This window comes from Lagenorhynchus albirostris, chromosome 7 (assembly GCF_949774975.1).
Source record: "Lagenorhynchus albirostris chromosome 7, mLagAlb1.1, whole genome shotgun sequence".
NCBI classification, from domain to species: domain Eukaryota; kingdom Metazoa; phylum Chordata; class Mammalia; order Artiodactyla; family Delphinidae; genus Lagenorhynchus; species Lagenorhynchus albirostris.
Window position 1 is genome coordinate 10,929,666 of NC_083101.1, and position 24,506 is coordinate 10,954,171.

Below are 24,506 nucleotides of genomic sequence, written 5' to 3' on the forward strand. Positions count from 1 at the left end.
CATCAGAGGCAAGAGGAAGCTACACTGAGCCACATGGGGAATTCATATCAGTTAAGTAATTATGCAAAAATACTTAAAATTCCCATAACTTTGTTGTCTCATAACTTGCTAGATAACTAGTTCAAAAGTGAAAAGGTTAAGGAAAGCTTGGAGGAGGTTGCTGTTTGTAGAACGACATTGTTGAGACAGTGATCCTGTGGCATTGCCGTATCACTTTACCAGGATAAAAATGGAGCACCGAGAAATCTCAAGGAGAGATAATATTTGAGCAGAATCTTGAAGGAATAGAAGTTCAAGCTCCTTACAAACTTAGAGCTTTGTAAAAATGGCTCCCGCTTCTGTCCCTCTCTCTTCTTCCGTGTGTGTGTTCTTAACTATTTGGGAGTAAGTTACAGATTTCATTCCCCTTTCCTTCTAACATAACCACAGCACTATTATCAAAATCAGGAAATTTAACATGACATATACTATTAACTAATTGCAGACCGTATTTAGATTTCACTTGTTATCCCAATGTCCTTTGTAGCAATTTCTATTTTCTCATCTAGGAGCCAATCCAAAATCACACATTATATTTAGTTCTTAGGTCTTTTTAATCTCCTTTTATCTGAAGTAGTTCCTCATTCTTTTCTTGTCTTTAATAACATTGTCAATTTTTAAGAAAACAAATCATTTATTTTGTAGACCGTCCCTCAATTTGGGTTTGTCAGTTTCCTCACAATTAGGTTGCGGTTATGCAGTTTTGGCAAGAATGCCACAAAAGCTATGTTGTGTCCTTTTAGTGCATCCTATCTAGAGCACATGGTGTAAGTTTGTCCCATTATTGGTCATTTTAAGTTGAGTCACTTAGTTAAGGTGGTGTCACTTGGGTAACGTGGTGGTGTTAGATTTTTCCACTGTGAAGTTTCTTTCTCAATAGAGGCAGCAACACGTGCAGAGGCAAAACTGTGTTGTAAAACAGCATGGCATGTTCAAGAACTAACAAATAGTTCTCTGTAGGTACAGTGTAACATTTTTGGCTAAAGATGAGGATGGAGAGTCCCATAAGAACCAGATCACAGAGGATCTTGAATGCCAAGCTAGGGAGCTTGTATTTAATTAGCCCATAGACCACAGGGAAGCACCAGTGGATTTTGAACAGCGCTTTGATGTAGTTAGCTTTATGTCTTTCTACCTTTCTGGTTTCTGGGTTTGGTTGGCTATCCAGGCCTAAGCAAGTGAGGAATAGTAGGTACATGAGTTCTAGAGCAGAAAAAGTATTTGTGCTTCTTCTGAGTAGATAGAAGAACCATAGCTGGTGCCATTCTCTTAGGCTTAGACGAGAGGTGCAACAGAACTGTTCCTGTGATCCTATACCCAGAAGGCCTTTGTTCTGTTGTTTTATTTTAATAACTTCACTACCAGAAGACTCTCAGCCCTGCTGAAAAACTTGCTCTTAGCTCAGTGTAGCATCAAGGAACAAGCACAACTTTAGAATCAGAAAACCTAAATTGAAATCCCAGCTCTGTCAGTTCTTCGCCGAATAACCTTGAGCAAGTTGCTTTTCCTCTTTGAGCTTTCGTTTCCTCGTGTCTAAACTGCATAGGATAATAATAATGTATATACTTTTTAAGGTTGTTGTGAGGATCAAATGCAATCTCATATATCTGAATATAAGTTTTAAAATATGATCCAGGTTCTTAACAGAGGCACTGTGACATGTGGTATTGCTGCCCACACCTCAGGCAGTATCATGCCGTCTTAACAGATGTTACCATCTCTGATTAAACCAGTTGTTTATGTTCTTCTTTAAATTATATTTTTGAAAAAATCAAAGTTAATTTTCAAATGGAATTTTTATCAGTTCAGTGAATGGCAAATCAGTATTTTTAATGCACATTAGGATAAATGTATAATTAAGAGTTTAAGCACCACCTAAAATTAGTTTCTCCAATGGGATGCACACACACTTCAGGAAATTGTAGTGTTGGAAAGAAGGTTGGTCTTAATCTGATAGTCTGGTTCTGATATTTAGTTTCTATCACCCTAAGCAAAATACTTCATTTTTCTGAGCATTAGAGTCATCTGTTCAGTGGGAGTGATAATACTAATACTTTCCTCATGGGTTAATTTTACCGATGATACTATCTAACACGTATAGGAGTTTCTTACTCCAGGTGGGGTTGAGGGACAACACGAGTTTTTAGATATCAGAAGGTGAAATTGGCAAGATGTAAATCTTTAAGATTTGTGGCCCTTTAAACAAAAAGGAAAGCAAGTTGAGTTCCTTCCTCACCTCCAAGACACTGAGAGTGGAGTATCAAGTGAGAAATAGTCAGTGTTCTATCTGCCAGTGACAGATCTTTGTTCTGTACCTGTGAGCTGAAGCAAAGACGTGTGAGATATCAGTATTGGAAATATGAGTATCTGAAGACTGTCATTGACCCTGGAACAGCAGAGGAGGAATTTTAAGTATGTTTAGAACTTGAAATAAGGTTGAAAGAGAGCTTCTAGACAACAACCAGCATGCATCTAGATAATATATATCTAGCTGTCTATGTTTCTTGACCCAAATTCACAGCAGCCTTGTAAAGCAGGCTGTTACCTCCTACTTCATATGCCAGCCCCTGTGCTTGGTGCTTTAGCTAAATTATATATTATCCTCACAATACCCCATAAGACAGGTTCCAATAGCCCTCTTTATTCTTAAGTAAACTGAAGTTCAGAGAGATGAAAAAAACTTGTCTGTAATTACACAGACCTGGCAGAAACTGGATTTAGACTCGAGCTTGTCTAATTCTGAGTGTGTGATCTTCTAAGACTAAGAATAATGGCTGCTTTAAGGAAAATGAACTTCCTGTCAGCCTTTCAGTTACGACAGGTAACTGTTAGACTTGGAGCCCTTAGCTTTTGAGGCAACCAGCCCTGCCCTAACGACTTTACAGGTTGTGCGTGTTAATTTTTTTTGGAGCCAGGTGTATTATAACAAAGCTTGCTCTCACATGATGCCATTACTTCTCTGTTAATATTACCCTCTCCAAGCCACCTTCCACAGTTGCCATCACAAAGATTTTTCAAATATGCCAACATGACCACATCCTCCCCTGCATTCCATCTTATCCTCAGGCTCCTCTGCTAAAGTCCATACTCTTAGCCTGGCATCCAAGGCTCTCTATGATCTGGCCCCAGTTGGCCTCTTCAGCCTTATCTCTTGCTACTCTTCTCTCCCTCTCTCCCTCTCTCCCTCTCTCCCTCTCTCCCTCTCTCCCTCTCTCCCTCTCTCCCTCTCTCCCTCTCTCCCTCTCTCCCTCTCTCTGTCACACACACAGACACACACACACACACACACACGCTTACTTTCAACTTGAAGCTTTTCTGTATGCTGTCCACTCAACCTGGAGCACCCTTTTCCTGCCTGCATAAATCATATTTATCCTTTAAGACTAGGTTCAGAAGTTATATTTTCCAGAAAGCTTTGCCATACACCAGAACCCTTCTGTAATTGCAAATCAGGGGTTCCTTGTCTGTGCCCCGGTATTAAGTACTCTGTAAACAATGATGGTAATAGTGTTAGTAGTTGTTAATGAGGCTGGTACTATTTAAAGTCTGCTTTTTATAGTTAGGAAATGCTAAATAGCTTCTTTTTGTTGAATTACATGAGTAGGAAATCAACTGCAAGGGAACTCTACTGACTGCCTTTGTAGAAAAGAGCCAATGAGGTCAAAATTCTGAGTAATTAAAAAACAAAAAACCTGTTTTCCTCATCCTGCAAATTAGTCTCAAACCTAAACTAGAAATAAAAAATATTTTATTTTAAAATGGGAGTATTCTTTTTATCTCCCCCCCCCCGCCCCCTTGAATTTATCAAGGCCTTCAAATGCATTATCTTGGTGGGTTATTTGTAACTGTAGGACTATTAATAAGGCTGTCATCTTTGTTGAGCATATTGAATGTATACAGTGTGTGTAGTGTGTATCCAGTGCTTTGGGGACCCAAAAGTATCTGCTGCCTATGAGCTAGCCTGGAATGATGGAAAGAATATGTGCTTTGGGTCCAGAAAGATCGGTGTTTTAATCTTAGCTTCACCAATTACTACTTTATGCTTTGGGCCAAATAAGTTCTCTTTTTGTGCCTAGACTTCTGTGGGCATGCTTCTTACTGTCTTAACTTATGTTTCCTTCCAGCAATCAGAGAAGATGGCATGCCTGGAGGCCGGAATAAGAGCATTGGGCCAGTCCAGGTGAGTTCTAGGACTTACTCTTTGTGATCTACCCTGAAAGCTCAGGCCTCCAGATGCTCCTGTAGCTGCTCACCTTGATCCTCTTATCTGCTGCTAGGGGGAGCCATCTTTACTTTCATAACTGTGAAACTGCTTTTAGAGCCTGGATATGAAAGTGCTTTGAAAATCTTAAATATGTAAGATAATGGTTAAAGCTCCACTTGTCATGCCTCAACTCTTCCTAAGGATTTTTACAGAAGATGAATCCAATTCTGGTTCTAAAGCATCCAGAGGATTTTTTTTTTTTTTTGGCCACACCACGCGGCTTATGGGATCTTAGTTCCTTGACCGGGAGTTGAACCCAGGCCCTCCGCAGTGAGAGCACGGAATCCTAACCACTGGACCACCAGGGAATTTCCCAGAGGACTTTTATGTCAATCACTTAAGGTTGTAATTACTTAGTCTGGCAGAAATCAGCAAGACTACTTTGCTGTTCAGTGTCACTAAAGATATTTCAGCAGAAAGTTCATTGATTGCCTGTTTGTAAAGTAGGGAAGGTAATACCCATTCAGTTCCACAAACATTTACTCAGTATTACTTACTCTGTACCAGGCCCCCTGTACTGTAAATTCAGTGTAGTGGGAAAGACAGATATGTAAACGGACATCATAATACAGTGGGTGATAACAGAGGTTGCCCAGGGAGTACAGAAAGAAGGGGCTTCTTTTCTGTTTGGACCAGAGCCATGGTTGAGGACTGAAGACACTCAGGAAAGACTTCCTGGAGAAGATAAAGTTTGAACTGAGTCTTCAAGGAAAAGGAAGAATTAGCTATGTTGAGAAGGGGTGGAAACCCAAACATCTTTTATTCCTGCTAGACAGAATAGACTGTACAAGGAATCTTCAAGGAATGGCAAGGAGTTCATTCACTCAGGCTACAGCACTGGGCACATGTTGTGAAGTGGCAGGAGATAAGGCAGATTCCTTGAGTTTGGAATCAGTTCTCTAAAAAGTGGCCTTCAACTAACTTTGATTATAGCTCCTTCAGTAAAGCCTTTGTGGGGCCAGCCTGCATCGCTTGTTCTTACTTGGCCAGCAGAAGAACTTCATCATGATAGAGAATTGGATCTGCTTACGACCCATGAAGTGAATCCTTCAGTACCCTAGTGGGCAGGGACCATGATTCAAGAATTATGGGGGTAGACCAAGAGGCAACTACTAAAAGGTTTTAAGTAGAAAGAGGGATATGGTCAAATTTGCATTTTGGAAAGATCGTTCTAGCCATGTAAATTGTTTATGAGGAGCTGGGTGAGGGTCAGTGAAACTGGTAGCAGAGAAAAAGCAGTTAAAAGGGTTTTACAGAAGTCCAGGCGAGAGATATAGACAGTGTGGTTTCAAGTAGAACAGTGATAGTGCAGATTGAAGAGAGGGAATAGATTCAAGAAATGTTTAATAGGTAAAATTGATAGGATTTATCCAATTGAATGTGAGGGAATGAGAGAAAGACAGGAATTCAGAGTTGGTTTGAGACATACGCTGATGATGTATGGGAGGGTTTTCTGTCACATGAGCTTGGTACACATATGCACTCAGGTGTGGGGTGTGTGCTGCATTCATTCTCTTTTTAAAATCAAACATTTTTATTCATTTATTCAAGTCATATGTGTGTCTTGCAAATTAATTTATTTCGGTCTCCATTCATAGCTGCTCTTTTTTGTGTGGTAAAAAACATGTAACAGGAAATACACCTCCTTAACAAATTGTTAAGTATACAGTACAGTAGTGTCAACTATATGCACATTCCGTACAGCAGATCTCTAGAACTTCTTAATCTTATCACTGAAACTTTATACCTATTGAACAGCAACTCCTCATTTCATCCTCCCCCCAGTTCCTGGCAACCACCATTCTACTTTCTGCTTCTAAGAGTTTGACAACTTTTGATACCTCATATAAGTGGAATCATGCAGGACTTGTCCTTCTGTGACTGCCTTATTTTGCTTAGCATAATGTCCTCAAGTTTCATCCATGTTGCAGCATATGACAGGATTCCTTCTTTTTTAAGGCTGAGTAATATTCCACTGTATGTATGTAGCACATTTTTTGGTTTTTGTTTGTTTTTGCTTTGTGTTTTTAATTTTTATTGGAGTATAGTTGACTTTATGATGTTGTGTTAGTTTCTGCTATGCAGCAAAGTGAATCAGTTATACATATATATATATCCACTCTTTTTTAGATTCTTTCCCCATATAGGTCATTACAGAGTATTGAGTAGAGTTCCCAGTGCTGTAGAGTAGGTCCTTTTTAGTTATCTGTTTTATATGTAGTAGTGTCTATATCTCAATCCTAATCTCCCAATTTATCCCCCCCCATTCCCCCCGGTAACCATAAGTTTGTTTTCTACATCTGTGACTTTATTTCTGTTTTGTAAATAAGTTCATTTGTACCATTTTTTAAGATTCTACATATAAGTGATATCATATGATATTTTCTTTGTCTTACTTCACTCAGTATGACAATCTCTGGGTCCATCCATGTTGCTGCAAATGGCTTTATTTCATTCCTTTTTTATGGCTGAGTAATATTCCATGAGTAGTATGTACCACACCTTCTTTATCCATTCCTGTGTTGATGGACATTTAGGTTGCTTCCATTTCCTGGCTTTTGTAAATAGAATATAGCACATTTTGTTTATCTATTCATCCATCAATGGACATTTTAGGTTGTTTCTACCTCTTGGCTAAAGTGAACATGGCCTTGGCTGCTGGGAACATGAGAGTGCAGATATCTCTTCAAGATCCTGATTTCAACTCTTTTGGATAAATACCGAGTGGGATTACTGTGTCATATGATGATTCTGTTTTTAAGTTTTTGAGAAACCTCCATACTGTTTTCCATAGTTGCCACACCATTTTATTTATATATTCTCACCCAAGTGCACAGGGTTCCAGTTTTCCCCATCCTCTCCAGCACTTCTTATTTTCTGGAGCTTTTTGTTTGTTTGTCTGCTTGCTTCCTTGCTTGCTTGTTTGATACTGGCTATCCTAATAGGCATGAGGTGATTTCTCATTATGGCTTTGATTTCCATTTCCCTGATGATTAGTGACGTTGAGCATCTTTTCATATGCCTGTTGGGTATTTGTATGTCTTCTTTGGAGAAATGTCTATTCAAGTATTTGCTACTTTTTAAAAAATATTTATTTATTTATTTTTGGCTGTGTTGGGTTTTTGTTGCTGCACGTGGGCTTTCTCTAGTTGCGGCAAGTGGGGCCTACTCTTCGTTGTGGTGCGCAGGCTCCTCATTGCGGTAGCTTCTCTTGTAGCAGAGCACGGGCTCTAGGCGGGCGGACTTCAGTAGTTGTGGCACGTGGGCTCAGTAGTTGTGGCTCACAGACTCTAGAGTGCAGTCTCAGTAGTTGTGGCACATGCACTTAGTTGCTCTGCGGCATGTGGGATCTTCCTGGACCAGGACTCGAACTTGTGTCCCCTGCATTGGCAGGCAGATTCTTAACCACTGTGCCACCAGGGAAGTCCCTAGTATTTGCTTTTTTTAATCAGGCTGATTAATTAGTTAATTGGCTATTGAGTTGTAGGAATTCCTTATATATTTTGAATATTAACCCTTTATCAGATACATAGTTTGCAAAAATTTTCTGGAAGTCTCCTGTTCGCTTTGTCGATTGTTTCCTTTGCTTTGCCAGAAGTCTTTTAGTTTGATGTAATCCTGTATTTCTATTTTTGCTTTGATGTCATATTCAAGAAGTCATTGACAAATTAGGGGTATGGGATTAACAGATACAAACTACTATATATAAAATAGATAAGCAACAGGATAATACTGTATAGCACAGGGAATTATACCCATTGTCTTGTAATAACCTGTAATGGAATAGAATCTGTAAAAATACTGAATCACTATGCTATACACCTGAAACTAACACAATATTGTAACTCAACTATGCTTCAATTAAAAAAAGAAAAATTATTGCCAAGGCCAATGTCAAGAAGTTTTTTCTCTGTGTTTTCTTTTAGGAGTTGTAGTGTTTTGGGTCTTATGTTTAAGTCTTTAATACACTGAGTTGCTTTTTGCATATGACATAAGGTAAAACTCTAATTTTATTCTTTTGCATATGGATATCCAATTTTCCCAACACCACTTGTTTTTTTTTGTATTTTTCTGCCGTACGTGGGCCTCTCACTGTTGTGGCCTCTCCCATTGCGGAGCACAGGCTCCGGACGCGCAGGCTCAGAGGCCATGGCTTACGGACCCAGCCGCTCCGCAGCATGTGGAATCTTCCCAGACCGGGGCACGAACCTGTGTCCCCTGCATCGGCAGGCGGACTCTCAACCACTGTGCCACCAGGGAAGCCCCCAACACCACTTGTTGAAGATAGTCTCCTTTTCCCATTGTGTAGTCTTGGCATCTTTGTCAAAGATCTTTTGACCATAAGTCTGGGTTTATTTGGGGGCTCTGTATGTCTGTCCTTGTGCCAGTATGTTACTGTTTTGATTACTTTAGCTTTGTAATATGTTTTGAAATCAGGAAGTGCAAGGCCTCTAGTTTTGTTGTTTTTTCTCAGGATTGTTTTGGCTATTTGGGGTTCTTTGTGGTTTCATATGAATTTTAGGATTGTTTTTTTCAGCAAAAAAATGCCATTGGAATTTTGATAGGGATTACATTGAATCTGTAGAACACTTTGGATGGTATGGACTTTTTAACAATATTAAGTCTTTTAATCTGTGAACACAGGATGTCTTTCCATTTATTTATGTCTTTAATTTCTTTCAGCAGTGTACAATCCTTTCACCTCCTTAGTTTTTTCCTAAGTATTTTATTCTTTTTTTTTTGTGGTACGCGGGCCTCTCACTGCTGTGGCCTCTCCCGTTGCAGAGCACAGGCTCCAGACGCACAGGCTCAGCGGCCATGGCTCACGGGCCTAGCTGCTCCACGGCATGTGGGATCTTCCCGGACCGGGGCACGAACCCATGTCCCCTGCATCAGCAGGCGGACCCTCAACCACTGCGCCACCAGGGAAGCCCCTATTTTATTCTTTATGATACTATTGTAAATGAGATTGTTTTCTTAATTTTCTCTTCAGATAATTCATTATTAGTATATAAAAATGCAACTGATTTTCTATGTAGACTTTGTATCCTGCAGCTTTGCTGAATTCTTATATTAGTTCTAATAGTTTTTTGGTGACATCTTTAAGTTATCTACATATAAGATCATATGTCTTCTGTGAACAGAGATAGTTTTACTTCTTCCTTTTTGATTTAGATGCCTTTTGTTTCTTTTTCTTGCCTGTTGCTCTGGCGAGGACTTCTAGTGCTATTTTGAATAGATGTGGTAAGAGTGGGCATCCTTGTCTTGATCCTGATCTTAGAGGAAAAGCTTTCCGTTTTTCACCACTGAGTATGATGTTAGCTATGGGCTTTTCATATATGGCCTTATTTGTATTTCTTCTTTTTATACTTAGATACAATAGAAAGTTTATCCATTGGGGAGAATTCTTAAGCATTTCCTCAATGAAAAACCTTCCTCACTATTACCTAATGTTTTTTGAGTACCCTCTGTGGCTCTCTCACCATGACAAGGGATCCTCAGTCATTTACATCTCCAGACTCTGTGTTCTCTCCAGAATTGAGGAGGCTGATGCTCAGAAAAACCTATTTCATCTGTCATTGCTTTTGGGGTTTTGATTACTGGGCATATAATTTTCCTTTTAGTCTTTTACTGTTTCTAGGTGGTGTGTTAGGAAGAAAGAGCTGTTATCTCCAAGTTCTTAACCGTGTTTAATTAAAAATAAGAAGTGGGCTTCCCTGGTGGCACAGCGGTTGAGAGTCTGCCTGCTAATGCAGGGGACGCGGGTTCGAGCCCTGGTCTGGGAGGATCCCACATGCCGCAGAGCGACTAGGCCCGTGAGCCACGACTGCTGAACCTGCGCGTCTGGAGCCTGTGCTCCGCAACAAGAGAGGTTGCGATAGTGAGAGGCCTGTGCACCGCGATGAAGAGTGGCCCCCACTTGCCACAACTAGAGAAAGCCCTCGCACATAAATGAAGACCCAACACAGCAAAAATAAATAAATAAATAAACTCCTACCCCAACATCTTTAAAAAAAAAAAAAAGTGATAGAATTTCCATTTATTGAGCACCTATTGTGCACCTTCACTTAATAACTTTATCTTAGATTAACCTCCCAAGTCTATCTGACTCAAACCTGTATGCTTCTTTGCTCCAGCACCCAGTGGAGGGAATCATGAGCTATGAGGGAAGTGGTATTATCTCCATTTTACCAATGAGGGAGCTAAGGCTCAGAGAACTTGAGTGACTTGCCCAACAGTAAGTACCCAGCTAGGAAATGACAGATGAGATTTACACCCAGATTCAAGCACTCCCAACAAGTTCCATCCCCCTGTTCAATACATTAATGATTGCTTAGTGTCCCATGAGACCCTCAGGGAGAGACAAGTACAGTCCAACTTTGACTTCCAGCTGGAATAAGCTTGATTTTACCATAACTGGCCCTTTTTACCAAGCTCAAGTACTTCCATGAAAACAATGATTTCAGTGTTATAAGGACCTCTAAGAGAAAAGATTTGGGTTTTTTGCTACATGTGACTGAATAAAAAAAGACAAACCCTCTAATTCAATATGCAACCCAAACTATTTAAAACCAATCACTCAACTTGAATACCAGTTAAACATTTCTCGTTTTCCCTCAAAGTCCTCTGTGTTGGCTAACTTCCAGTTCTAAATGCCTATTTATATCTATGATTGGAGCAGCTCAAGGTTCCCTCACAGGCAAAGAAGTATGTAGGTTTGTGTCAGACAGACTTGGGAGAAAATGTCCTCCCAGGCTTTCCATAGGAACAAGAAACAAAAATTCATCTGGCTCTTTTTCCTCAGCACTCACTCTCATTCTGTGTGCTGACTTTAGCCAGCTTGGCCTCAACTCTGGATTAAACACTTAAGAGAAGAAGTGTGTGTCCACTCCCTATATGGCATAGTAGCTAGAGCACTGGACTGAATACTTGGCTACTTTGGCCTCTTCCTCAAACTCCTGCTCAGACATGGGCAAGTCAATTTGCTTGTCTGAGCTACAGTTTCTTCTTTTATTCAGTAGGCTTAGAAATGTCTTTCTTACTAAGAAATCTCATGCAAAGGTATATAGTCAGTACTTAGTAAGTGGACATTTATTCATTTATCCAACATGCATTTATTTGAGTACTGCTTTTTTCTAGATCCTGTCATAGCCTAAGGTCTTACAGAGGATATTTTTATGATACATTACCATAAGTGCTATAAAAATAACAATAATAATCAGGATATCATTGTCAGCCTTCCATAATAGTTGTTATGTGCTAGGCCCTTTTCTAAACATGTGATAATATATTAATTTAATCCTCAAAACAGTCCTATGTGATAGATACTATTATTCTCTCCACTATACAGGTGAAGGAACTTAGGTTTAAATAGTTGTATGACTTGCCCAAGATTGTACAACTAGAAAGTGGCAGAACCTGGATTAGAACAAAGGTGATTTGAGTGTAAAATTCAAACTCTTAACCGTTATGGTATTCTGCCTCTCTCAGAATACACAGAATTATGAGTGGATAGAAGAAGGACCTAAAATTCTGTCTGCGCTTAGTAATAGAAGGATTCAAAAAGAAGGTGACATTTGAATTGGGTCTTAAATGGCAAGTAGGAGTTTGTTATTGAAGAGTGGTGTTTCAGCGGCAGGAAAGAATAGACTAAGGACAAAGAGGAGTGTTGAGGAACCTAGAGGCTTTGTGGCTGGGAGGAGGGTGAATGGACGAAAGGAATGCCATGGTGAGCCATAGTGCTGGCAGGCAGGCAACCAAGCTGTCCTAAGATTAGTGAGAGAGAGACCTGGAGTATGTGGGTGGAGGGGAGGGAATTTGTCTTTCTCTCTAGAGAGTTCTAAGAAGCCCCATGACATTTAAATAAGTTCTCAGTCCTAAAGAAGGAACACCCAGTCTAACATATATCAATTCCTTGTCAAAGATATCAGAGGAAGAGATCGAAAGGATTATGTCTGGGCAGGAATTTGAGGAAGAGGCCACTCACTGGAGCAACCATGGTGACAGCGACCACAGTTCCCCTGGGAACAGGGCTTCAGAGAGCAACCAGCCCTCACCAGGCTCCACACTGTCCTCCAGGTGAGCTTCAAGGCAAACCCAACATCATCTAGGGATCACCCAAAGAATGGACCCACAAGCAACCTCTGAGCTGGGCTGGGTATTCCTGCCAGTCTGTCTCAGCCATTGTACTCTTGCTTCCTCAGTCTTTTGGGGTTGGGGTGACGATGATGCAAAGCAGCATTTTACAGCCCATTTTTTAGCTAAAGACCTTGAAAATGTCAGCAGTTTCTTCCGCAGATTGATAAAGTGCTATAGCCGCTATCCGTGCCCATACATTCTTCACCTAACAGAATAACATTTTAATTGTAGCTCTTTTCTCTCACTTACTTTATCATTTAAAAAAAAACCACATTGACAATATCGAATTAAGTTATCATTTCTCTGTCTCAGCAAGAGTGAAGATTTTCACATTATAAATTTTAGGAAACAGTGAAAACTTTTCAAGTTAGATTTGCTGCTGTCATGAAATACCAGTTTGAAGACTCTTGGTTCTAGAATGATATCTTAAGTTAGTTGTTAGGTGTGAAATATAGCCATCAGCTACCAAGGAAGATTTTCTTTCTCCAGAAATCTTTATTTTAGGACAGGGGTTGAGAAACATTTTTTATAAAGGCCAGATAGTAAATATTTTAGGGTTTGCAATCCACACAGTCTAGATCTCAACTACTCAGTTCTGCCATTGTAGTCTGGAAGCAGCCAGAGACAATATGTAAATGAATGAGTGTGGCTGTGTTCTAATAAAACTTCATTTACCAAAACAGGCCATGGACCATAGTTTGCCAGCCCCTGTTACAGGAGGGGTCATCTAGGTAAAACTAGTTGACTGTTAGATTTCTCCAAGAAAGGTAGGGAAGATAAGAATATTCCTTTCTCTTGATATTTCATTATAACTTTCATTCATTCGTTTGTTCCTTAGTTTGTTCCTTCCTTTGAATGTTTAGGGAGTTGTTGCCCCATGCCAGGTTCTTTGCTAGGTGCTGGATTTGTTTTGTGGCCTGGCAAGGCACTTAGCCTGTTTCTGACTTAGTTGTCCTAGCAGTATAAAATACAAACACTCACCTTTGTCATCATAGTCTATGAATATTCTATGAAACTCTCCAAATGTGGCACCTGTACAGAGAGGTCATTTAACCAGTGTTTTTCAGTACAGCTCTGCCAAGTTCTGGGTGTCCAGAGGTGAGCCACACATAATGCACATTTGCACAGAGACCCCATCTAGTAGGGGAGACATGCGTGTAACCATTGATTATGTCCTTAGCTTAATGAAGACAGAGTGCATGGCCAGAGAACACCTGAGCCACCTCCTAGCTCACTTCCTTTGAGTAGGCAGTAGACCTGCGATGTTTCTGCTTGACATGAGACTTTTCTCTCCAGTAGGTCTGTGGAACTAAATGGATTCATGGCATTCAGGGATCAATACATGGGGATGTCTGTGCCTCCACACTATCAATATATACCGCACCTTTTTAGCTATTCTGCCCACTCTCCACTTCTGCCCCCACAAGCTCGCAGCCTGGATCCCCAGTCATATAGTCTGATTCATCAGCTGGTGTCAGCCGAGGACCTGGAGCCATTGGGCACGCCCATGTTGATTGAAGATGGGTGAGTGAGCCTTGGTCTATTTAGCCCTGTAGCTTCAAAGTGGTCCCTACCCCACACCCATCTTCATCCCTGGCTGCTGTACCTCAGGCTTTGGAATGAGTTGGGGGATAATAAGCAATGACTCGAGCATCAGAGGACAAATCTTTGCTTATCGTTGAAGTTAGTGCTCCCTCATTTTTCTCTTGAGCATCTTTTCTCATAGAGTGGGGGCTATTTATCAATCCCTATGGAGTTGGGATTAAAGGACTTTTGTTTCTAGTTGGGCCGAGGTACGCCAGTCTCTGGAATGGGTCTGAGTGCTTCTGTGCCAGAGATGAGGTGTAATTCTGGGGATAATCATACATTAAGTTTAGTCTTCTTAACAGGGCACTCAAGGCACTAACTGGTTGTGGCCTGTCTGTATCCGTAGTCAACATACTCATCAGTAGCCTAGGGCCGTGTGCTCTGTGTGCAGGCCTGAGTGGGTGGAAGGAATACTCTTTCAATCCTGTCAGCTCTGCCTGAGTAGATAATAATTCAGCCCACCCATTGCTCTACTCATTATTCATTTAGCCTGGAGCATAGGCTGTTTGAGTGTTATTAAGCTTAGACTGCCCCCTCTGCTCCAAAAGGTATCCTGAGATTTCTTAAGCTAGTTTCCAATTTCAGAAGAGGAAATTCAGATGTCTGTCACAAGAAGGCCACCACCAAAACCTTTATAAATCTGTTCTGGGGGTGTGGGGAAGAGTCATGACAGGGGCCTTGAGAGAAAGAAAACTGGGACCCTATCCCTTCCAGCCCAGAGATGAGAAATGCCCTGCTCCTTCCATCCCGCAGTAGCTTACTTTCCTGAACTCGCACCACCAGGGGGTGCAATGAGAGCAAGAAAAGCTTCTGAACCTGTTCTCTTCTCTTTCAGCCATCTCGCCCCGAGGCTCATTTTTGTGCCAATCCCTGTATTGAGTAGGCACCAGATTCACCCTAATGGAGCCCTCATTTCCAAAACTGGTGCAAAAGTGACGGAATTTTCTTCTAACACATGGAGCATTAAAAGTCATACTCCCTGATAATTACACAAATTTCTAAGCCTCCTTTCCCCTTTGCAACCTTTTCTTATCAAATCTGCTCCTCCAGCCCTGAGCTTACTGCTGGCCCCAGTCCTGTCCCTTTATCATTAAACTGAATTGAATGGAGCTGGAGATGCTTGGTCAAGGGCAAGGAGCCCACTGCCAGAGACCCTTTGTGCCCTTAGGAGTACTCTCTCCCTTTGCCCCCATCCTCACCATTCTGGCCACTAGAAGTAAATTTCTCCTGTTTCTACCCCCCCAGATATGCTGTGACTCAAGCAGAGCTATTTGCCCTGCTTTGCCGCCTGGCTGACGAGCTGCTTTTTAGGCAGATTGCCTGGATCAAGAAACTGCCTTTCTTCTGTGAGCTCTCAATCAAGGATTACACGTGCCTCCTGAGCTCTACGTGGCAGGAATTAATCCTGCTGTCCTCCCTCACTGTTTACAGCAAGCAGATCTTCGGGGAGCTGGCTGATGTCACCGCCAAGTACTCACCCTCTGATGAAGAACTACATAGGTGAGAGCTGCTGGCTGGGGAGAAAGTCTCAGGCAACCAAACCATTGTCATCTCTGCAAGGCAGGGCTCCCTGACACTCCAGAGGATGGGCATTAAAGCTACACGTGGCTGGACTTGAATCTTCACTCTGCTGCTGACTAGCTTTGTAACTTTGGTCAAGTCTCTGATCCTCAGGTTCTGAATTTATAAAGTGGGGTAATGACAGTATCTCCCCAACAAGGTAGTTGTGAGGGATAAATGATAATGTGCAGCAAAGCTTAGCAAGTGCTAAGCTGTTATTTTGGTCACATCTAGATTACTGAGATAAGATAATGTATCTGGAAAGAACATTTCCTACAAGGTGAGGGGCTCTGAGCTGTAGTTTACAATCCAAGAAAAAGACTCAGGAGTTATTGTGGTACCTACTGTGTGCCAAGCACTGGGCTTGGTATTTTACATTATTATCTTTCTTTGTCACAGTCTCCAGCACTGTAGGTGTTGTTATGCCCATTTTATAGATGAGAAAACTGAAGTTCAGAGGGGCCTACCCTTGAGGGTTTTAGATTTGAACCCAGAGCCTGGATTTGAACCTATGCCTGCCCAACTGAAAGTCTAGGCTCTTTCACTGTATCTCAGATGCAGTGAGATAGGAGAATGGGACTGAAATACTAAACTCTCCTCCTCGATGTTTTCTGGCATAAAGTTTCATCGCAGCCAGCTAGGATCCTTCTAACCTCCCTGCCTAGAGCAGGTCTTTTCCTCACTCACTTTGGAGACCTGGAGCACATGGTAATACCCCAAAATCAGGAAGAATGATCTCCTGATACAATTTTTCTGACTTACTGATTTATCCATGTGAAACATAAAGTTTAAATCGCATTTAAAAGCCCTTTCAATAGTTCACCTTTATTAGACAGTTTAAAATAATGGAAGTCATGGGATTCCAGAGCACCAAGAGAGAGGGAAGAAAAGGTTCCTCCATCGAAGAAAGCTGGAGAAGGTAGAGTACCAGCCCCCAAACTTCTCTACACAGGACTGAGGTGCATCTCCCTCTGCCACTTAATCACCATGGCGTAAAGATAAGTTGAGACTGAGGCTGGGAGCGAAGCTCTAACACCTTCAAGGGCCCTTTGCACAGCTGAGGGAGGGAGGAGTCTGGGTACTTTCTCCCCCTGGTTTTCTAATATTTCCTTATTAATGATGCTTACAGGCTTGATGGTAATCTATAAATGACAGAGTTTTTAACCCAGATGACATTTTGTCCTTAAACAGAGCCATCTGATTTTGCAGATAACCTAACCCCTTGTCTTGAGCCTCTAATTCATTGTTTCCATCAAATTCCTGTCTCCTGCTCTGTATCTCTGGGCTGACTGAGTGTTTGTATAGCAGTCAGCCTGCTCTAATATTGTCAGGGTTTGCAGAGCTGGCCTAGTGAGCCCGGCCTCCCTATTTGCCTGGAATCCACCAGTGCAGCCTGAGGCTGCCTACAAAGTCAGCCTGTGGGCTCCCCTCTCTATAGAATAGTGAGTTTCCCCATGCCCTCTGCAGGTAGGCAAGGATCACTGGCCATGCAGGGTTCTCCGTGGCTTTAAGCTTCATGAAAGACACCCCATCCCACTGTTTCCAATCCCTTGAGCCCCGAGAGCAAGGCAGGGACCAGTAGCAGCTGAACTAGCTGAACGCTAGTTCAGCTGAACTAGCTGAACTAGCAGCTGAACTAGTTTTATTTTCTAGGAAGCGTCCTTACCAAGGAGAATCTAGAGCTGCACTATCAAGTATAGTAGCTGCTAGCCTCAGGTGGCTATTTAAGTTATTAAAATGGAAAATTCAGTTCCTCATTTACAGTAGCCACAGTTCAAGTGCTCAGGAGCCACATGTGGCTAGTGGCTACTGTATTGGACAGTTGCAGATGTATATATATATTTCCATCGTCACAGAAAGTTGTATTGAACAGTGCTAACTCTGGAACACATGTTGCAGCTGAGCTTGCAAGTGGGTTCTGAGGATAAGATGTAGATTCGTTGTTAGGACTCTCACTCCACTGTGGAATCCTTCAATGGAAAAATACAAGTTAAACTTCAACATGTTAGTTCAACATGCCCATTTATTGAGCACCTGTTGTGTGTGCCTGGAGGAGGGGTGTTGGGATAACAGATAATACAGACATGGTTTCTGAGATGAGAGCCCATATTCTTGGTTTAGGGGATTGGGGGGCAAATAGAAGCAGATAGAATCTACAGTTCAGGGTGATATTAGTGGAGATTGAGGGGCATATGAGGGACTGTGAAAGCATAGACTAAGGAGTGAGTACCTCTACTTGCATAATCAGGGAATGGTTGCCAAAGAGGAAAAGACATTTGAGCTGCATCTTGAAGTGGCATTTTTCTAGGTAGATATAGAGAATAAGAGGCAGGCAGGGAATAACACAGAGTCCTAGAAGTTAGAGATTCTGGGTGGTTGGTTTGTGCAGATAACAAAAAGCAATCCTGTGGATTAGGGTATAGAGAGGATATATCTGAGAGCAGAGAAATTAGGGGAGAAATGCCAGGAGAGAAAGGTACAGGAAAGACGAGTCATGAAGGTCCTCAAATGCTAATCAGAAAAACTCGGATTTTATTGTGTGAATAGTATTAAGTCATGGGACATTTTTAAGTAGAGCAATTACATGTCAAGTTGCATTTTGGAAAGATCCCTTTGGCTATAAAGTTCAGGATGGATTGCATAGACAAGGCTAGAAGACAGTGGCTGTGTAGGAAGCTGTTCCATAGCCCAGGTAAAAATAAACAAGTCCTGGACAAGGCAGCAGTGACGATGGGAATAGAGAGGGCAGCACAGAGTTAAGAGATGACAGGGAGGTAAAGTCAGTGAGACCTCAGTGAGTGGAAAAGTTGGGGATACTGCCAGGCAGGTGGACACCAATTCTCTTAGCGAAGATAATGGAGCCTGGGAAGAACAGGTTGAGAGATGAGCCGCTCTGAGTTTGACTTGGGGTCTGTTGAGTCTGAGATGCATGTGGAACTGCCCAGGAGGCCAGAGGAAATGGAAGTACGAGAACCTTTGGAATCAGGTTCATCACTGTAAGGCAGTCCCCAGACTGTGGAGAGCATGGAGTCTGTAATTGGCCACAGCTCTTCCCTACCTTGCCTACTCTGGCGTTACTCCCACTCCCACAAAATGCCTTTACTTTTTCACAACTGTTGAGTGCAAGCGAGTTCCTGCTGTCATGAAAGACTTTTCCCAGATGATACATGACCACCTCCTTTTCTCTTCTCAAATATTGAATCAAATTTATGGTGCCCATTTTCCTTAATCAGGCTGTTATCAGACAGTGAGCCGGGTGAATTTGATTTAAAGCAGATTGTAGCACCAGCCAGTGACTGCTCCTGGCCCTAATCAAGACTCCTTCACTCTTAGGAGAAGATGCCTTGCACTAGATGGGCTTTAATGGACACTTCTATCTCGTGAACACTAGCTCCATTTCTGCCAGATCTCTGGAAAGTTACCTCACAGCTTCCCTGCTAAGACCCTAGCTGTAAGGTTCAGGAAACACAGTCTTTTCTTTTTGCTGTGATAACACGAGTGATGCTGCTGCTGCTGTTAATAATGATAGTAGCTAACAATTATAGACTGTTTATTGTGCCAAATTCCATCTTAAGTGCTTTGCAAACATTTGTTTAGTCCTCACCACTTCCCTAAGAGACTGTACTAATATTAACCCTGTTCCACACATGAGGAAGGAGCATGAGGTTCAGAGAGGTGAAAACTCAAGGCTCTAAAGCTAAAAGAGATGGAGTTGAGATTATCATCTAGATCTGTTGTGCTCTAAAGCCCAGATTCTTTACCATTACTAAATTTTTCAGCCTTCTCAAAAGTTTGACTTTCTGGAATGTGTCCTGGAGCTGGCTGCAGTCTTACTTTTCTCCTTGGAGTCTATATGTGGGTGCTGAGATGGCAATTCCTCTAAGGATGTGGCTGATGACTGCTTCTGGGAGTAGGTGCATTTAGATGAGTGAAAAAGAGACAACTGGGCCTTTCAGCCCCCTTAATGGGACATAACTTACACAGTGTCAGCTTCAATTGCTGACTGAATGGTCCAGTGGTTTGGGGGATCCTGGCAGGAATGTTTTCCTTGTCCTAACATGCTTGTGTAATGGTAACCTAGAAGAAGAATGGGTGTGTTTGTCCAACTTTCAGGCTTTGAATGTTGATAATTTGTAGACAGGGAATACAGGGGCGTTAGAACTGTGGAGTGGGCAGATGTGGAGGAGGCACGGCTACAGGAGAAAGCAGGCCCATGGAACAGAGAACAATTTGTTTATCAAGGGGCGGGATGCGGGGTGTGGAGGAAATCTTTGCAGTCAGGCTGTGGAGATTGAGTGGGGGCTGCTGGGCTGGCTGCCAGGGGTCCATGCTGGTTGCCTATCCTAGGAAGCTTGGGAAAGAGGGTATGTGCTCTCCCCAAGAGAGAGGGCAGATCTGGGTCATATACTCAGGCCAGGCATGTGGGAGTTCCTTTGTGTCCCTCAGGTCAAGACTCAACTGGGAATAGGTTTAGCATTGCTGTCTAGGGGTCTGGCTGGTAGCCACACACCTGCAGGTTCTGCAGAGCCAGAGTGAGCGCTTGCGGCAAGAGGTTACTGATGAGGGGAGAGAGTGTTATCTTTACTTGCTATGCTGCTCGGCCACCAGGCAGATGCTGACACTGCTGCATCCTCCTTTTTTAAGCCCTACCCCATCCCATCTCTTCCCCACCCTTCCAAACAGATACTGATAGGCATTTTTAGTAAAGACCTTTTCCCTCGCAAGAACAGAAGTAGGTGACAAAGTACTGTGATGAGGAGTGATCTTCACTCACAGGCATACTGCTTCCTGCAGGTCTCAGCATCATGGAGGCAGCGGAGGGGCAGTTCTATGCACTGCAGCGAGTCCGACACCCACTCTGGGTTGGGCCCTGAGCTGAGTTGCTCTGCGAACACAGACCTCCTGAGGTATCCCCTGTGGTAGCATGTGGTAGCCTTTCCCAGTTGCCAGTTAAGAACAAGACAGTCAGGGAATGGACAGTGTAGTGCTGAGAAAGCAACAGACTTGGAATGAGAAAACTTGGGTTTAAACCTTGTCCCCACCACCACTAATTTGTTTTATTCACTTAGAACTTTGGAGAAGGCATCTCTTCTGCTTCCTCTTCCGTAACATGAAGGTGATATTACTTTTCTCACAGATTATCAGGAGGGTAAAATGTAAGAATACAATAAGGGCACAGTAAATAACCTCTCTGAGCCTTTGTTTCCACAAGTGAACAAAGAGGATTATAGTATCCTTTTTTGTGGATTTATTGGAAGTATCCAATGAAATGATGTATGTAAAATATTTAACAAAGGGCCTGGCAAGTAGCAAACACTCAACAAATGGTAGAATAATAGGTATGGTTATTATAGTGGTTATTAAATGTAAGTGTGTCTATCAGCCAATCTGAGAACGTATTAAAAGCCATTGGGCCAGGAGCAGAGAAAACATGGTAGTTCAAACTAGCAAACTGGGACCCAGAGGGTCAGGGCTCCGGATTGCAAGTAGCTGCTGCTGTGGCTCCCCCTGGTGCTTGAGAAGTACAGGTGCCTCTGGCCCCAACAGGAGCCAGGCTTTCCCCAAGGGAAGAGAAAATGTCCTGCCTGGCCAGGAAGCCAAGCCCTTGCGAAACCTTCACAGTCAACACAGAAAGCAATAGGACCCAGACAGCAGTAGTACATTCCCAGGAGTTCTGGACCCTACCCAGATAGGGGCTTCTTGCCTAGCATGGGGCTGTAGTACCCTGATCTGAACAAGTCACCAGGAAGCAACTCTGAGGCTAAGCATCTCTTTGTGACTCAGCTGCATCAGAGGCCTATCTGGATCACCTAGAAGAGTGGATGCTGGGCCTGACCCCAGCTTTTATAAACTATTTCCCCACTAAGCCTTTGCCTCCTTGGTTTGGGAGTATCTCCATTTCTGGTATAAGATACTACCCACTATGACGCAGAGTATTAGTCCCCCAGCCTAGGGCTCCTTTGCCTAAAACTTGGTGTTTCCCCAAGGAATTAACTCCTAATCCAAAGAAAGCAGCATGGGGGCTTCCCTGGTGGCACAGTGGTTAAGAATCCACCTGCCAGTGTAGGGGACATGGGTTCGAGCCCTGGTCTGGGAAGATCCCACATGCCGCTGAGCAACTAAGCCCATGCACCACAACTACTGAGCCTGCGCTCTAGAGCCCATGAGCCACAACTACTGAGCCCGTGTGCCACAACTACTGAAGACCGCGCTCCTAGAGCCTGAGCTCCGCAACAAGAGAAGCCACCGCAATGAGAAGCCTGTGCACTGCAACTAGAGAAAGCCCGCGTGCAGCAACGAAGACCCAATGCAGCCAAAAATAAATAAAATTAAAATTAAAAAAAAAACACTCCTGAAAGAAAAAACATTAAAAAAAAAAAGCGGCATGGTCAGCATTGAGTCTTCTCTGCTAATGGATGCTACCTCAGATATTGAGAAAATCAAGGCCTTAGGGAGTTAGCCCAGGTTCAAGGTTCTAGCTCTGCTACCAACCAGCTGTGTGCTTGTGGACCAGTCCCTTCTATTCTTTGAATTTCAGTTTCTCATCTGTACAATGGTGATTATAATCTCACCTAGCACGTAGGGCTGAGAAAACTAAATGAGATAATGCACATAAAGTGCCCAGTACAGAAACTGGCATGACATGGAGGCTCAATTTATGTTTCCCTCCCTCCCTCTCTAGCTGAAGTCAAGGGATACCAGTAAAAATGTTCCCTGTACATAACCTCAGCCATGCTGGAAACAGTGAACTTAAATACAATCAGCAGCTTTTTCTTCATTGTGGCAGTAGCTCACATAGAGTCACCATGGTAGCTGCCATTGTTACTACAGGCTGCATCGCAACAACAGCAGTATCTTAACGATGTCATACTTCTCTACATTTACATCCCAAACCCCCGTGACCCTTGTTACCCCAAGCAGGCAAGCATTATTTTACAGAGGAGGTCCTCAAAGCTTAGAGAGGTCAGAGGACTTTCCCGAGGTCTCATAGCTTGTATGTGATGGAGCTGGATTTGAACTTAGATTTGATTGACCCCAACTGACCTGGGGAAGAGCAGCTCGTATGAGCTGCCTTGGCCTCTAAACAAACCATGGATTCACCTGTCTTTCACAAATGTGTCTGGATTCCATTTCCCCCAAGCTCAACCTCTTTCCTATCTTAGCTGCCTTAAGGAGCTGTAGGTGACTTCTGTCTCCCTTCCATTATCTCCACTGGTAATCAGAGCCCATTATTAACACCGGTGTCTGTTCCCCAGATTTAGTGATGAAGGGATGGAGGTGATTGAGCGGCTCATCTACCTGTATCACAAGTTCCATCAGCTAAAAGTGAGCAATGAGGAGTATGCTTGCATGAAAGCAATTAACTTCCTAAATCAAGGTGAGTAACTGGGGGTGGGAAGAAAAGACTTCTTTTTGTCAGTGAATATTTGCCCTTTTGCCTTCATTTCACCCCTACCCCCTTTACCCTCAGGACTGTCACACAATCTGTCACACCATGTGGGTGCCGATCTTGGAAGTCCTGTGCTGCCCTCATCATCATTCTGCCCCACTGTAGCACAGAGCATGGTTTGGATTTTTTTCTTCAAACCTAAATGCCACAGCCTCTATAACTCATAGAGGAAGGAAGAGGATTTGCTTTGTTTAGTCAGTTTTAATGCATTTAAACACAGACATCAAGGACAGTACATGCGTCATTTAAAATATGCACCAAGTTTACCAGTGACTGAAGAAGAGCAGAGTGACTGATGAAACTACTAGAGATAAGGGATCTGTGACAGGCTGACGGGCCCCTTCAGGGCAGAGCGGGGGTGCACAAAACTCACCCATATCAAGCATGGCTTTAATTCGAAGAGTGGTGGGTGTGATTTACATGGAGTATTACCTGCAGAGCGGCGCTTGGTAGCTGCTGGTAAGCAGAGTATGCAAGGAGAATTTGTGTTCCCTTTCTTCCAGAGTAGCGTATGAGTACTCTACTCTCAGAGTGGGGCTGGGCTGTTTCGCGGCCTACGACATTGAAAATGCTGTGTTCCTGTATTCAGTTTCCTAGTCCAGAGACTCTTGATCCCCTCCTCTTTGCCTACTCCTCCCTCAGTACTGACCTCTTCCTCTTGTTTCTGCACCTTTCATGCATTTATCTGGTGTTCTGTGTGCCTCCCTTGGGCCAGGCCCTGTGTTGAACATTAAAGACATTGAAATAAATTAGATCCCAGGTTCCTGGCCTCAAGAAGTATACATTCTGATGGCACTTGTTACATTGCTTGAGCCTCAAATGGGGGGAGATCAGTAACAACTATTTGGAGGACCAGAAATCTGAGATCTGGGCCTCAAAGGCTGGGTAAGATTTATGTATAGAATATTTATATTCTATATATGAAAAAGGGGATTGTGTGTGTTTATATGTATATGAACACACTATATAATATATATATACATATATGAGAATGAGAGAGACGTCTACAGGCGTACCTTGGAGATATTGCAGGTTTGGTTCCAGACCAGCACAATAAAGTGAATATTGCAATAGAATGAGTCACATGAATTTTTTGGTTTCCCAGTGCCTGTGAAAGTTATGTTTATACTATACTGTGATCTGTTAAGTGTGCAGTAGCATTATGTCTTAAAAAAGAGTACAGGGGGCTTCCCTGGTGGTGCAGTGGTTAAGAATCCGCCTGCCAATGCAGCAGGAGACACGGGTTCGAGCCTTGGTCCGGGAAGATCCCACATGCCACGGAGCAACTAAGCCCGTGTGCCACAACTACTGAGCCTGCGCTCTAGAGCCTGCGAGCCACAACTACTGAGCCCACGTGCTGCAACTACTGAAGCCCGTGTGCCTAGAGCCTGTGCTCCGCAACAAGAGAAGCCACCGCAATGAGAAGCCCACACACTGCAATCAAGAGTAGTCCCCGCTCACCGCAAC

At 42.8% G+C, this 24,506-nt stretch overlaps 1 protein-coding gene across 2 annotated transcripts in view; it reads left to right on the forward strand.

The window, feature by feature from the left end:
* Positions 1 to 24,506, forward strand: part of NR6A1 (nuclear receptor subfamily 6 group A member 1) — a 202,397-nt gene that overhangs the window by 172,330 nt on the left and 5,561 nt on the right. Inside the window, exons 4-8 of one of the 2 annotated variants that reach the window (XM_060153299.1) lie at positions 4,164 to 4,219; positions 12,228 to 12,382; positions 13,739 to 13,966; positions 15,275 to 15,529; positions 22,846 to 22,967. In XM_060153299.1, the coding sequence (XP_060009282.1) occupies positions 4,164 to 4,219; positions 12,228 to 12,382; positions 13,739 to 13,966; positions 15,275 to 15,529; positions 22,846 to 22,967 (816 nt within the window). The remainder of the gene's footprint in view (positions 1 to 4,163; positions 4,220 to 12,227; positions 12,383 to 13,738; positions 13,967 to 15,274; positions 15,530 to 22,845; positions 22,968 to 24,506) is intronic. The other variant, XM_060153300.1, reaches the window with a different exon arrangement.